At 33.6% G+C, this 16,822-nt stretch overlaps 1 protein-coding gene across 12 annotated transcripts in view; it reads right to left on the bottom strand.

Annotated features, from left to right (window-relative positions):
• Nucleotides 1-1,258: 1,258 nt before the first annotated feature.
• Nucleotides 1,259-16,822, bottom strand: part of PDS5B (PDS5 cohesin associated factor B) — a 187,140-nt gene continuing 171,576 nt past the window's right edge. For 3 of the 12 annotated variants that reach the window (XM_019039884.4, XM_063697255.1, XM_063697256.1), the window contains 5 exons: nt 14,444-14,549; nt 8,500-8,939; nt 8,299-8,409; nt 5,737-5,872; nt 1,259-4,040 (listed from right to left, as the gene is read on the bottom strand). In XM_019039884.4, the coding sequence (XP_018895429.2) occupies nt 4,005-4,040; nt 5,737-5,872; nt 8,299-8,409; nt 8,500-8,939; nt 14,444-14,549 (829 nt within the window). In that variant the 3' untranslated portion in view covers nt 1,259-4,004. The remainder of the gene's footprint in view (nt 4,041-5,736; nt 5,873-8,298; nt 8,410-8,499; nt 8,940-14,443; nt 14,550-16,822) is intronic. The other 9 variants (XM_055360563.2, XM_055360564.2, XM_063697257.1 and 6 more) reach the window with 5 other exon arrangements.

The raw sequence follows: 16,822 nt of genomic DNA, 5'->3' as shown, positions 1-16,822 counted from the left end.
GACTATAATAAGCCAAACATAAATACTGTAATTCTAAAAGAATAACACAATCAGGTTTAACTAAAAAGCTAATGGAAGAGATAGAATAATAAAAAGCACTTTAAATGAGCCAGAAGGAGGCAGGAAAGGAGAAAATAAAGGAGAGATTGGCATAAAAGAAAATAAATAGCAAAATGGTAGATTTAAAATCAACTATATAAGTAACTACACTAGAGCTTAAATACTATTAAAGAACAAAGATTCTCAGATGAAAGAACAAAATACAATATACTTTATACAAAAGTATAAAATGTTTACGATACACATTTTAACCATGAGAACATAAGTATGTTGAAAATAAAAGGAAAAGTTTTATCATGCAAACAATAGCTGAAACAAAACTGATATGGCTACATTAATATCAAGCAAAGTAGATTAGAAATATTCATAAAGATACCAAGTGACATTTTAAATTATAAACCATATCACTTCATCATGAAGACATAACAATCCTAAACTGTATGTTTCAAAGTATATAAAATAACTTCTCCACCTATCATTAGTACTTTCTATCCTGCTTTTCCTTTCTTTCACTGCATTTTTCACAATCTGACATCATATATTAATTTTTTTTTTCTTATTCACCCACCTCTAACATAATGAAAGTACCACAAAAGCAGGGACTTACACTATCTTGATCACACTTTATCTTCTGCAAAACTGAGTAAAATTTTTGAGTGCCTGGCACATAGAAGGCACTCAATAAATGTTTGCTGAACGAATTAATGAAACTGCTACTGGCAACTTATTTATTTAGTGCTTATTTTTAAAGTTTATATTATACATTTATTTTGTTCAGTTACACAATTATTCAACTTAAATAATACTTAGAATTCTCTGTCCGCCAACATTTTGCATGAGAAGTTTAAACAAAAGGTTTGGAAAAAGTTACTGAGACGTGTTTCCACTTCACGAAACAAAGGCTCCAAAATTAAAAATCATCAAATGTGCCTTTCTCCATTTAGTAAATATATATGTTGATTTACATAAACAAAATAATACAACTGTATTAGCTTTTATGTTTATTCAACTTCACAGAAATCCAAAAATGTGTCTGAAAATTGGTTATCTATTTAAATAGCAATTGTTCATTATGGTGACATAATACTATGTGGTGGCAGAGATATGCCTAATTTAAACAAATTCTTAAATTCCTGACGTTCTTACAAGTGGACAAAAGGAAATCTTAAAAATCAGACTTACAAGTTATAAGAAGATATAGAAAGCAATTTAACCTTTAATACCTGGAATAAGTTTTACAGCCACATTTGTAATTTACATATACAGTGGAGATCACTGAAAAAGCCTCCTGTTGCACTGCAGCAAGAAATTTTATTATAATGTAGATTAAACAAATGTGCTACAGAGTGCAGCAAGATAACCTCACTGAGGAATAAGATTTTCATAATGGAACTTGTTACAGGGACTTAAATATTTTCTTAATGTTATACAGTACATATTTTCAAAATGAACATTATCACTGAAATAGTTTGCTAACAATTGTTAGCAATTAATGTTTTATACACAATTTTACTGTAAAGTATGTGGCTCTCCAAATCTTACTACATGAAATGTTAAGCTTAAATGTAAGATAATCCCCTAAGATGGAGACTCAAGACATCAAAACTTTGATCATTATTGCACCTATTTTTCTACAAAAAAAAAAAAAAGAAAGAAAAGAAAAGAAAAATTTACATCGTAATCCACCCAAAAAAAGAACAGACAGGTCGTAAAATTACAGACTCATTGGCATTGAACATAACAAAATCTACAATGAACATTTTTTTGTGAACTGCTGTACAGCATTACAAAAATGTGAAATGAAATTTGCTTAACTATAATCATGCAAATAAAAATCCTTCACAATCATTTTTCGTATGTTTTATAAAATGTTCTTAATATTTCCATAAACATTTCTGGTGCAATTTAATCAATGACAAAAATACAAAGCTATTCCTTATTCTTTATGTTATAGATTTTAAAACATGCCTTTTTACTGCTGAAACAGAAATTATGTGTTTGGGAGAACCGAGCTAAGGAAACATTTCAAAACCAATGTATGTTGATCCCACCTGAGCTGCTTTGATATATGACAGCCTCTCATAATTACTGGTGTCAGTATTGTTGTAAATGAAGAATAGTTAAATATGGAGAGATTAAGACACAATTCAAAACACTTTTTAAAAAATAAATGGCTGTTTCATAAACACAAACAAATCTTTAAAAGAAAAATAATCACATCAATTGCAATATACATTGGCAAATAGTAAAATGTCATTTTCCAAAATAGTAGCTTCTTTATTATATGCCCCATCTATTATAACCAATCTTGGAAATATATCTTAAACATAATGGTGTATCATATGAAAATGTTCCACTATTCAATGTGATAAATTTAATAAGTTAGAATATGATTTTTTCCCCCTCTGGTGTTAACCATGAAAAAACATAACAGCACCTAAAATACTAAAATGAAATTAGGTAAGCATTAAGTAGTAACCTATATGTTTTGGTTCAAAATACAGTTTATACAACTGTATAAAGGATACTGCCTTAAGTAATTTATTTCTACATTTTGCAGACTACAATGAAGAAAAAAAAAGACCTGCTCTAAATCCAAATAAATTTCCACTTCTCCCAATCTGGACAAAGTGGAATTTCATTCAAAGTTCACAAGACTGTGACAACTACAGTAGCTGATATACTTGGATATACCACTTCTACGCTGCCCCCACCCCCCAGAATCAATTTTTTGGCTCCAAAATAAAGTACAATAATAAACTCTTGATGAAAAACTATGTTATGGGGCAATCTATCATATACTATGGCTAAATATGAATTTACAGAAAACAACACATCCCATTTTCAGCACTTTTTTTCATAAACATGCAACTCACTATAAAATACAAAACACTTGGCTTTCAAGAACAGCTTTATAAAGACACACTGCATCAATAAAATTTTTTCTTTCTGATTAACTTTACACTGTTATGGAGAACTGGAATATTTCTAATGTGTATATATCAGGTTTTATATTATAGTGTAATTTGCATTTTCTGAACATAATGTTCAAGAGGAAATATCTATACACAATAACATTCTAGACTATTAAAAACTCAAATTACAGAATTTTATTGATACAGTAGATTAATAAAAACTGAAAGGATGATAAAATGGGATAAAGAATTCAGTACATTATTTTATAACACACTCTTTAAAATTAAAATACTTTAAATCTTTCTTCTTAAAATTTTCATTGCCATGAAAGGCCAGAAAATTCTGGGACAAATCAATACTGAGGTGTAAAGTAATCCAAGAACTTCAGGACTATTTCACAATTTGCATGGTTGTCCTCCTATCAGAGGCATCGTTCTGGTGTAATGGCAGACAATTTAGCACCTCTGAAGATTAAGGGTGCCCAGGAGTAAACACTAGGTAAGATACACAAAGGGAAGAGACCATTTAACTCTCCAACAAATAGTGACATCAAGAAAATGACACCAATTGTTGAAAACAAATTTTTTTTCACAGTAAAATTGCAGAGAATACAAATACAAACACTGACAGATTACTGCTTAAGATCTATCCTAACAAATTCTTTTCAAATCAATAGATCCAATAAACAGTCGGGTACTGTCAGTTTAAAGCCGCAGATAAAAGCTATACAAGCACTTCAGAAATCAGAAACATTAAAAAAAGAAAAAAGATATTTACAAGTTTCTTCTTTATGTCTACATAGCCATCGCACATTACACTTTCACAAGACTCCATAGTCAATGTTACCATGCGTATGGCTAAAGCATGTGACCACAAATGTATGGGGTCACCAAAGTAAGGTCCAACTGTCCACTCTTCAGCAGTCCCATTTTGTGCATCAAAGGCTTTATTCAGCCTCAAGCTTGACCAAAAAAAAAAAAAAAGATTTTTCCAAAGCTTTCACAGAGAAAGTTATTAATTACATTTGTTCATCGCCGTTCCCTTTTAGCACTTCGCCGCCGTACCTTAAAAGGAAAGTCACCAGATGCTTAATTAAAATGGGTATATGTGCATAAGATATGCAGTAATCATTTTTAACTAATCTTTATTCTCATTTGTTCCTGATTTTCTTTGCTTTCCTTTCCCTGAAACTTTTTATCCTTACTTTCTGCCCCAGCATCACATATTTAGACCTCTATAACATTTGAACCCTTACAGGCTCACAGACTTCCCCAGAACAGTGAAAGAAAAATATTATTTTACTTTTCTATCTAATAATTTTAAAGAGAAATGAACAGAAGTCAACGTCTACAGCAAGAAAAATAACTCAAACAGATTAATCATCTTTCTACTTATGTTTCCTGTGGTAAATGAAAACATTTCCCATTTATGAACTTACATTATCTTTCTGGGAAAGTAGTTACTGAGTTTGGATCTTAACAATTATCAATACAGTAAAATAACCTAAAATTCAAACATATTATCATTTGCTGGCAAGCACTAATGAAAGCATAAAACTTTAGTTCAAAAAATGTCAATATTAACAATAGGAATATAAAAGAGGGTTTTAATTTACATGTAGTTTTTCTCTGATGAAGACATCAATCATTATTGACTCTGCTTCAGACTTACTTTGATGTCCTCCCCAAAACCCTTTAAGAAACAAGCCAAACTAATTTGAGGCCACAATTAAGCATATTTTCCTGTGTACTTAACTCACTTATTCACAAAAATGAATCCTGGTACAGATAGGAGTTCTGATTCCATTAAATAGGACAGAACAGCAGAGACCAATTCTGAGACTTGATTATAGAGCTTAGGTTTCTCAAACAAAGATGGGAGAAAAGCTTCTACTTAAATGTATTATGTTTTTTCCTAAGAGAAATATCTGAGTTGTATTAACTGGTAAAGTTATTTATTTATTACTTTAAAAGTCAAGAAGGGCCGGGTGCAGTGGCTGATGCCTGTAATCCCACCACTTTGGAGGCCAAAGCAGGCAGATCACTTGAGGTCAAGAGTTCGAGACCAGCCTGACCAACATGGTAAAACCCTGTCTGCACTAAAAATACAAAAACTAGTCAGGCATAGTGACACTGGCCTGTAATCTCAGCTACTTGGGAAGCTGAGGCAGGAGAATTGCTTGAATCTGGGACGCGGAGGTTGCACTGAGCCCAGATCGTGCGCCACTATACTCCAGCCTGGGCGACAGAGTGAGACTCTGTCTCAAAAACAAAAAAGTCAGGAAGTAACACATACCTACTTTTGCAAAATAAGTATGTATTACCAATTTTATGAATTCTCATTCAGCTCAAACTTCAATTCCAAAGGCTGATTTTATTCTGTGTAACTAACTTCTAATTTCTATTATGAAATCCAAATAGAAATACCAAATGGAGAGTTGTAAAATATAAACAACAGTATATTTAATGGGTATCAGTGCCCTAAAATCAAGGTACAACTTACATGCTTAAAGTGTCAATATTAGAATGCTGTACATTCAGTTCAGACTTGACATTTACATTCTCATTAAGCTACACCTATTTGCTTAGTTTCGGGCTTCCATAAAAGATGTTCTCCATTATCCAACCTGGTAGATAAAATGACGCTATAAACTAATGAAGTAAAACATATAAATACTAAACAAGTACTAAATGTCTAACCAAACATTTACTAACTCTGTTTTTATATCCCACACCACTCACAGAAACTTTGAACACATACATTTACTGTAGAAACTTCCTCCTCCTCTGTTTCTTCCTGTGGAATATCATCGACAGGAGAGCTACCCTGAAACACATCTACTTCTTCACTTGAATCATTTTCCTTAGTAGCTGCTTGTTTGGAGCGTCCTATACGGCTAGAGTAAAACACACGTAAAACACAATGAACGTTCCAATCTTTCAGCAGATTACCTCGTTAGAAGAAATGTTTCAAGTATTTCATCGTCATATCATGTTTACCCTCAGTTACTTTATGAGACAAGAACATTTCTTTAATATTCTGAATCCTAAACCAGCATTTAATCATAGAATGTTACATATTATCTACCAAGTAACAACAAAAAAATGTGACTGAGAACATACCATAACCTAAAGTCTGCTCTTCCTTTCATCTTTCCTAACACAGTAAAAGGCATCTATGTCTACTGAGCTGCTCAAAGCAGAAAGGAATTCTGCTTTGAATATAGTGTACCTGTCTTTGTCTGGCCTTGTAGATTCTTACGGAGATCTCAAATCCATTCACTTCTCTCCACATCTCCATTGCTACCACCTAATTCAAACCATTCCCATCTCTTGCCTCTTCTCTTTACAAAGTTATCTTTTAAAAGTACAAGAACAGATGATGTTACTGCTCCCTACTGAGCTGAGAATAATTTTGTAAACCTCCTTAACACAGTATACAAGGAACAGTAGATGGTCCTTGCCTACCTGTCCACTCTCATCTCTTTCTGCTCCCCAACTCCCCACAACTACAATACAACAAACCCTTGCCTTCCTTTAGCTTTCTGATTTTGCCAAGTTTTTTTTTTCACTTCAGAAACTTCAAATATAGTGTTCATGCCACCTGTTCTCTGCCTGTCTAGCCCCTACTATTCTCAAGATATCAACTCATTGTTACTTTTAAAGAAAAAACTTCCTCACTCCATTAGATGGTGGAAAACAAGAACCACGAGCCCATGAAAACAAGTACCACGTCTGTTTTGTGTCCCTAGCACCTAGTACTCTCTGAAACACAGGAGGCATCAAAAAATATGTAATAGAACCATCTAATCAAATGGATCCCTCTTGATAAATATTTATTTTTTAAAATTAGAAACATAACATCACTTCTATAAGCAATCCAAAATATGTATTTTTTTAACTCACGCTCGAACCAAACAATTTTTTTTACTTGGTTTGGTTTTTCGAGATTAATGAAACTAGAAATAACATGAAACATGATGGCAATCTTTTTCAATTTCACTGAGGTCAGAACAAGAAAAAGAAACAAATCCTAACATATGTTAGTATACTAGCTCTAGAAAGAGCTTCCCAGTGAAAGGAAGATAGGCTTCCAAGACAGACTACAGAATCTTCTTCCATATCAATTTTTTTTTTTTTAAGAAATACTTGTTTGGTTTAGAACATTCATAGGACTTGTGTAATTTTAGGAGAGCACAATAATCATTTAAACCCTGAATTTTATGATGTCCAAATATAAACAAACTAAAATTATGAGGTTTGTTATTTCCTTGTTACATCATTCATGTGTATTTTATTAAATAAAGGATTCCTTAAGAATCCTTTGTTTAGAAATAGTGATTTGGTTGAACCCAAACACATTTATAAAGCTGCCACAAAAATGTACTTACCTTTACTTTTAACCTGATAGAAAAATTACATGGAAGATGGCATGAAGTACTGGCTAGACACCCAGGCAACTTTTCCTCTTCCTGTGGAATACACAGGAATAGGAAAATCTCTAAGATAATTGAGTATTTAATGACAGTACATTGGCAACTCTGAAAAGTTGAGCCACTGATGTAATTATGTATGGGTGGGATTACTCTCAGAAAAAGTGTTAAATTTCCGACTAATAGAAGACATGCTACTCTATTTCCACTCACATAACTGAGGAGAAAAAATACTGTCAAATCTACAAATTACAGCAGTGATACTCTGGTGACACTAAAATTTGGGGTACAGATTCTTACTGTACCTCTCTTATAAATGTGTTTGTGTGAACATCTAAAACTATATACATGTTGATGTAGATAAATGAACTGGGTTAGAAAACAAACAAAACCAAGATATCAAACGCTTGAGACCAACATGTGATAATTTCTATGGATATAATTTTTAAAAAATGGTACCTGTTACTTTCCTACTACAAGTTCAAAGAATAAAAGCAGAAGCATAAGACCGGTTTTCCTTTTTTTAAAGGAAAAGGTGCTAATGAGAAACATTTAAAAAAAAATTGTAGTGTGGAATGACAAGGCAACCTGGTCAATGTGTGGTGATTATTTAAAAATACCTTATCATTTCTTTAGATGTCATAAAGTCTGTATAGGAAATAATATACTATTTGGTATTCATTTATAAAGATTTGCCTGCACCTGTAAAAATGTACAAGATAGTTTATTGAGATATCAATCACTAAGGTAAGTTTATAAAAATTTTATCTTACCTAGTGTAATGGGGCTAAATATATGGAATTTAAATACAGCAATATGTATGTTTACAAATTTAGGAACTTTTGCAAAATAATTTGAAATTGGTTTGAAATGTAATATTTACAACTTACACATTTTTTTTTGGTTGTGATGGTGATGGCGTTTTTGATGGTCTTCCTCGTCCTTTCTGTGGTGTGGACTGTGTGGATTCAATTGCACTAGATTCAGGAGATTCTGCTCTGCTTTGGGGAAGACCCAAATGTGGATAGCATCAAATTATGATTTATAATATAGTAACGAAACAGATGCAGTTTAGAGTTACACATGCTTACCTCTGCTGTGCTCTCCTTGACACTCGGTGCTGTTTGCTTTTGGACTTCTGTTCCGTATTTCCACTTTGTCTTTCTTCTTCTTCCTCCTCCTCTGGTGCTGGAGGTCCAGATTTTTTTTTGCTTCCTTTTTTAGAAGTTTTCATTGTTGGCTCTTCTTTTGGTGTACCTCCACCAAGAGGTTTTGGTGGTCGGCCTCTCTTACCCTTTTTTGGCGGACTATTCTGTTCATCTTCATTTTCTAATATATCTTCTTTGAGCCTCTTTTCCTCAGGCCACTGCTGTTCATCAGATTCTGAAGCCGTATGGCCTCTTTTCCGACTTCGCTGACTGCCTTTAGGTTTCTGTTCCTGTACCAACTTAGTCAAGTCATCCATACCTAACTTCTCCTCCTGTTCTGTGACGGGCATTTTTTTCCTGCCTCTAGGCTTCTCCAATTCAGACTAGGGAAAAAAAAATCACAATTTATGGTTATGAAATTGTGAGTATACATATTTTGAGGAATGAAACAAAAAAATCTGTTATCTATTGTTGTCCTAAATATGTACCTAAAATATACAGCTCTTAAATACACCAGAACTGTATTTATTTGCTTTTATTATAGTTTTTAATTTTAAAAACTTATCTGGGATAAAAGGGTACATTTGCACTCTTACTTTTCAGCTAGAGTGTCTTAAAAGGCAACCTCTCAAGATCAGTATCTTACTAAATTATAAATTTTAGTGAAGAGCTATCTCATTAAAAAGAGCATTATAAATTCAGTGCTTGGTCCTAAATGACAACTATACTAAAGTATGTGTTTGGATAGTCAATTTAAGTAATTCTAATTTTACCACATAGTGCGTAAGACATAAAATATTAACTATATGACATGCTTACAACATCATAAAAGAACTATTATTTTACAAATGGAGGTTGCAAGATACAAAAGATCAACATATTCATCATTTATTATAAATTTTGGAAACACTTCTGAATTAGAAATACTGCTTCTTTCTAGGTATAACTAACTGATTAACAACAGAAACAACAAAAAACCAGTGGCTTTCACATTTAAAATAAAATCCTAGTCTACATTCAGAGAATCTATATGTGAACCAGCGTGAAGGCTGAAGAAATTCTCCAAAGACCCAAGAATAAATTGTATGTATGAACACTTATAATACAAAGTTAATTTCCAAAAGTCTGCGCAATTTATATTTTCAAAAATCACTGAAAAGAAAACAAAAACTATCGAATTATCTGTAACTTTTTCTAACTTTAAATTGAGTTTCCTGTGTGTGAACTGCCTAATTACATCCTTCCTATTGTGTCCTTTGTCAACTTTGACTACTGCGGTGTTAGTGGGTTTTCTCTATATTCCTCTATGCTTTTGTGTATGCCTCTATGCTTATTTTTAAGTGTTATTTCTTTATTATTAATATTATCTTTTATTATTTTTGAGATGGAGTCTCACTCTGTCACCCAGGCTGGAGTGCAGTGGCACCATCTCTGCTCACTGCAAGCTCCGCCTCCCGGGTTCACGCCATTCTCCTGTCTCAGCCTTCTCCCGAGTAGCTGGGACTACAGGTGTCTGCAACCACGCCTGGCTAATTTTTTTTTTTTTTTTTTTTTTTTTGTATTTTTTTAGTAGAGACGGGGTTTCACCGTGTTAGCCAGGATGGTCTCAATCTCCTGACCTTGTGATCTGCCTGCCTCGGCCTCCCAAAGTGCTGGGATTACAGGCATGAGCCACTGCACCCAGCTTTTTTTTTTTTTTTTTTTTGAGACAGAGTCTCGCTCTGTCACCCAGGTTGGAGTGCAGTGGGGCAATCTCGGCTCAATGCAACCTCTGCCTCCCGGGTTCAAGTGATTCTCTTGCCTCAGCCTCCCGAGTAGGTGGGACTAGAGGCATGTGCCACCATGCATGGCTAATTTTTGTATTTTTAGCAGAGATGGGGTTTCGCCGTGTTGGCCAGGCTGGTTTCAAACTCCTAAACTCAGGTGATCCATCTGCCTCGGCCTCCCAAAGTGCTGGGATTACAGGTGTCATTGCACCTGTCCTTTAAGTGTTATTTCTTACTTGCTTTGGACTGAATTGTGGCCCCCACCACCAAAGAAAAGAATTGTATGTTGAAGCTCTAATCCCAATGTGACAGTATTTGGAGATGGGGCCTTTAGGAGGTATTTCGTTGAGATGAGGTCATGAGGTAGCACCCTCATCATGAGATTAGTGTCCTTATAAGAGGAAACATCAGTGAGCTTGGGTGCCTTTCTTCTTCCTCCCACCCCACACCTCTCATGTGAGGACACAGGAGAAGGTGGCATCTGTAACCCAGGAAGACAGCCCTCATCAGGAACCAAATCTGCTGGCACCTTGATCTTGTACTTCCAGCCTCCAGAACTGCAAGAAAATACATTTCTGTTGTTTAAGCTACCCAGTCTGTGGTATTTTATAACAGCAGGTTGAGCTGACTAAGACATTATTGTGTATTGTTTTAGAACAGAATGTGAGATGAGATTCTAAACTGGATTTTCCATTCCCAAAGACACATCCAACCATTTCAGAATCAATGATTTGTAGTGCTTCCTTTATTTTATATGTTTTGAACAAGAAGAATATTTCTGGGCTATCATAACAGAAGCACAATATTTTACTAAGTATAATTATGTATCTGGTAGGGCTGAACCTACCTTTATTTCTCCTCCTTTTATATTTATTTATTCCTCCACATAGACTTGAAACAAAACCATGCTGGAATTTTGCAATTATATATTCAGTTGAAAAAAACTTTCATCCTTTTTTATTCCTTTTTCCTATACAAGAACATTGCCTGCCTTCTCTCTCTTCAAGTCTTCCAGTTTTGAGATTTTCTACATATAGGTCCTCCCTATCTCAGTTTTGCGATTTTCTACATATAGGTACTCCCTATTTCTTTTAAAGGTTATATTTAAATCTATGAATCTGTCAATCAGTCAATCTAAGTTTGTTGTTGCATTGGTTCTTGTGATGAAGAAAATAATCCCTTTTCCCCTAAATGTACATCTGATACAAACCAAAATTATCAGAGTAATGTTAGTTACAAACATAAATATATACATAGGTAGGGATAGATTTTCAATTGCTTCTTTTATTTTTCTAAGATTACAAAAATAACAATTGGTCAAACATTCTAGAGCAATTTTAAAAAACAGTGGTGACAGCAGGTTGCTTGTTTTGTTCCTGATTTTTAAAAAGAATGCTTCAAGTATTTTGCCTTTAGGAAGAATGGCATTGACTACTGATTTAAAATAGACAAAACTTTTAGCACATTAAAGATGTATCCTTCTGGTACTAGTTTACTAAAAGTTCCTATTTGTCAAGAACGGATTTTAAGTTTTATTTATGTCCTCTTGGCATGATCTGAAATTATTTTGTTTTTGGTTTTCCCTTCGGTTTATTTAATATACTATCATAGTAAAAGATTTGGTAACATTAAGCTATCCTTACATTCTAAGGAGAGGGGAAGATCTATACATGACTGGATTTAGTTTGTTTTATTTATTTAGAGTTTTGTGCACAAATTAAAAATTAACTGTTGTTACTCAAAGATAAGAAGGTAAAAGAAATGTTAAATTAGAACTAAATTTAAAATGTCACTTCTTATTTTAATTACTATAATTCTTTTTGATGTCCAAAGATCTAAAAAGGTAGATGATTTCCTTTAAGCTTTGGAAAAGGTTGGCAGTAAAAAGAAAACCCAATGTCTACTTTCTTGAGAATACTAATCTAGTTTCCTAAAGCACCACTACTTCTCATTTCTTTTTCATTTTGCATTGCACTGTTTTAAGAACAGAGGGAGTATAAAATTGAGGTTAGAAGCAAAAGACAGGAAAATATTTTATTTATAAAGCTAAATATTTAAATACAAACGTATATGGAAAATAATTCCTTTGCTGTGAAATTTCAATGAGAAGCTGGTAACAAGCAAATGAGACCGTGCTCTTTCATTATAATCTACTGGTCTTTAAATTCAACTTGTGTCTCATAATGCTCATCTCTCTGAGGGCACTTCAGTCAAAACTAGCTTATTAATAAGATTCTTCTAGCACCTCTAAAACTGGACCTAACGTTACACATTATCCATGCCACAACAAATAGCAAAAGGCCTCCATTACAATCATACTAATAGATCTCAAGAGCTCAAAAATTCAAAATAGTTCAATGAAAAATAGAGTAGACTTTGTTCTGTACTATCCCAAAAGGTAAAAGCAGATGCAAAATTTATAGGATAACAGATTAAGAATTAATAAAAACCATGTTTCCCAACTTTTGGGGGATGGGAACACCAAGGTATAAGTGTAGTACACTATAGGTGTGGGTATGAGTGACCTAGTTGACTTTTCCAACAAATGAAATACATCATGAGCTCTCTGCTTAAAGCATTTTCAACGTGGTGACCAGCTCTCATTAATAATAAAGGAATTTCTGCAGTAAGTGAGAACTAAGAAGACATAATACCTTTTCTAATTCAAGGATTTTCTTCTGTAAATCCAGATAACAAGATTGTTTCCAAGCTAAGTGATCAATTCTTAATTTTGCTCATGTGAAAATTTTAAACAGCCAATAAACATCGTAACTTACAGTACACATAGTTAGAATTCAGTAAAATTTTAGAATAATTCTTTCACAGCAGGCAGTATGGCTCAAGCCTGTAATCCCAGCACTTTGGGAGGCCAAGGCAGGCAGATCACCTGACATCAGGCGTTTGAGACCAGCCTGGCCCACATGGTGAAACCCCGCCTTTAAAAAATACAAAAATTGGCTACGCATGCTGGCACATGCCTGTGGTCCCAGTTACCCAGGAGGGTGATGCAAGAGAATCACCTGAACCCAGGAAGCGGAGGTTACAGTGAGCCCAGATCGTGCCACTGCACTCCAGCCTGGGCGACAAAGTGAGACTGTGTCTCAAAAAACAAAACAAAACAAAACAAAAAAGAATAACTCTTTCTAAATGGAAATAAACACCCTGCCAAAATAAGTTATTGGAGAAACATGAAAATAAACTTCTTGGCATGTGTAATGCTGGACTTGTGGAAGATGGGCAGTAATATTTTAGAGAAAGTAAAAGTAATTATTTCTTGGTTAACCTCTCACCTCTCTTAATCACGTAGATCTGAACATTTTAACTTTTATTATTATGATAACCATAATCAAAAGTCGTAACAATGAAACAGCAGCAACAATTCATTTTGGCTAAGTCACTTACTCTGATAAAGCTTACCAGCTAAGTATCCAAAATTTACATACAGATAAGAAAATTGATTCTGATAGCCTAATTAGTTATTAAGGAAATGATCTGAAGCTGAACTGTAAAGTCAAAACAAACCCAGTTAAGTCCATTGAGTTGTGTTAGAAGACATAACTGTATTTTGTCTATGCTAAAACTTTAGCAAATTTGTCTTAAAACAACACAAACTGTCTATCATACAAGTTATCATTTTATCATTTCTATTAAGATTTAAAAACTGAACAAGGACTTGACGAGAACTATAGCATTTTCTACCTTTAACAGCAGCTTATTTAGTAAAAGGCTCAAGAAATAAATTAAATGAAAGAAGCTTTAAGGGTCCTCATTCCATTCCCCTTCTCTAAGGCTAAGTCTAAATATCCTATGTTAACAAAAACAACAACAACAAAACCACAAGCAAATGAGGAAAACAATACAAAAACCAAGCAGTTGAGTATGCAATTGGCAAGTCTAATACCAAAAATCTGAACAATCGAGATTACTTATCACATTGATAAGAAGCACAGATTCTATATACTTAAATTACATAGAGGATAATTATAAACTCAGGTTTGTGGTTAAAACCACTAAAATAAAACAAAATGTAAATTTGATAGTCATGTTAACTGGTTTCAGTGTAAACATTACTAAGTAAAATTATCATTAATATTATTATAAAATCAATGCAAATATCTCACCCTTACAAGATCAGAGTCGTCTCTCTTGTCACTTTTTTTCCCCGGCAAAGGTGAAGACATTGTGTAATCTTCATTTTCACTGTGATCCATTTCAGAACTATCAAGCCTTTTAATATAGACATTTGTAATTGTTATTACAATCAAATAACCTTACAAGCTTTTTCTGTTCCTAGTGTAGCTTTACAGATTTATGGAAAAAATTTCATTCTTTTCAAAAATGAATCAGTTTCATTCTACCATATTTGGTACCAACTCAACAAGCAATGAAGCTCATTTAATTTAATATAGTGAGAAAATTTTAAAAATCAAAAATTTAAATCTAATATTTTTCTAAGTCTTTTTAAAACCTAAATTCTATTTTGGGGTCAGATCATAGAACCAATTAAAACTTTTCTCGTTGGCAGGTTAGCTTGGTCTACACTGCAACCTGCCCTCGTTCCTTACCCTATTCTATTTTTTCTTCTCTCTGTAGAATTTAACACCCTCTAACACACTATAATTATTACATTTATTACGTACTGACTGCCTTCCCCTGTTAGAATATAAGCATGAATCTTGTGTCAATCAATTTTACTTACCAATGTATGCCAAGCACTTAAATCAGTGCCAGGCATAGAGTTGGCATTCATATAAAGGTCCAGGCCTCTGTCCTGGGTGGTCTCATCTTTATCTAGTTTTTAAAACTATTTATATGTTGTTGAACTCTAAATCTCAATCTCTGGTCCAGCTACGCTGAGTTCTAAACTCACATATCCAATTGTCTACTCAACACTTCACTTGAAATTCTAATAGGCACCTGATCTTTAATGTAGCCAAAACAGTTATTTGAACACTCTTCTTATTCCCACTTCCCCAAAACACACACATACAAACAGAGCCTGTTCTTCCTCAAGGCTTCTGTATCTCAGTAAACGGTACCACCATCTCTCCAGTTATTCAAGTAAAAAGCCCAGGATACACCCTTAAATCGTCCCTTTCCCTAACTGTTCACATCTAATCCATCAGAAAGATCATCTGATCTATCTAACATCAAAATAAATCTGAGGGTGGTCTAAAGGTAGTGAGTTATTCTCAACTGATTGCTCATAGTTAGTTAGACATCAAACTCCTTGTTTTAACTCACTCCTCCCTTCTCACTACTGCATTTCACTACTCTTAAAAAAAAAATCTGAAATTTGACTATTTACCATCTTCTTCCCTCTTCATCCCTGCCATAGATTATGATTCGCTGACTCCTAACTGCTTTTTCTACCTAAATTCTAGCTCCTCTATAGTACATTCTGCACAAATCATCAGGGCAATTTTTTTTTAAAACCACAAATGAGATTGCTAGACTCCCTGGCAAATCTTTCAGTTGCACTTAAAATCAAATCCAAACTCCTTACCATGGTTCACGAAGTCCAAACATAATCAGACTACCTCTCAACTTCCTCTCATAATTTTTCCCTCATTCCTACTTTCCAAACAGGTTTCTCAAATATACCTACTTCATTCCCCGCAAACAGTCCCACTAAACAGACGGAATTTGGAAGAAAAAAATAACAAAACAGATTGGTCAAACATTGAGAGAAAGTTTAAAGAAAACTATATTGAAAAAGTATAAATTAGGATACTTTTGTGTTGAATAACAAATGGATGATAAGGAGAGGGTGAAATTATACTTGTCTTGGAAGCAAACAAGGGAAGCCAATTAAGATCTCTGAGCAATGAAATAACATCACAACAGTAGTTAGTATTTTTAAAGGATTATCTAGCAGTGATACAATATACACAATTGAGAGGAATAAGGAAGTAAACTAGTCAAATACAACAATAATTAAAGAAAGAAAATGAACTAAATGATGACAGTAAAAAGAGAAGTACAAAACATTGCACAGAAAAATGTTAGCAAAACTCAGCAACTGAACAAATATAGAGGGGGGAAGAGTCAAACACAATTTCGAGGCTTTCTAACTGGGTGAATTAGATCATCTTTGATTATAATAAGGAATTCAAGGAGAAAAACCAGTAATTTAGAAAATGAGTTGATGGAAATGTTTCTGGTCATGTTAAATATGAGACCATTTGATAGAAAATGTCCAACTGATATAACTAAAGGGTCACTTAGGTATTAGCCACTAACATGCATTAATACAGGAATCTAGAACAAACAAAAGCTATAAATGCAATTTCTTTTATTTCTATCATACTATATATCATTCAACAATTTATTCATTATAAGAAATTTGGTAAGATTTCATAGAATGTCACCTACCTTCTTTACTGATTGGTTATCAACAATGAAAAAGACAGTAGTCTTTTAATAATAACTTGGCAAAAATCAATAAATAGTGGCAGTTTAGCCCTATACAATGCTCTGTGCTAACAAATCATGCCCTA

This window comes from Gorilla gorilla, chromosome 14, assembly GCF_029281585.2.
Source record: "Gorilla gorilla gorilla isolate KB3781 chromosome 14, NHGRI_mGorGor1-v2.1_pri, whole genome shotgun sequence".
Taxonomy (NCBI): Eukaryota; Metazoa; Chordata; class Mammalia; order Primates; family Hominidae; genus Gorilla; species Gorilla gorilla.
Note: the sequence above shows the minus strand (reverse complement) of the source record. Positions and strands in the feature narration are given on the sequence as shown.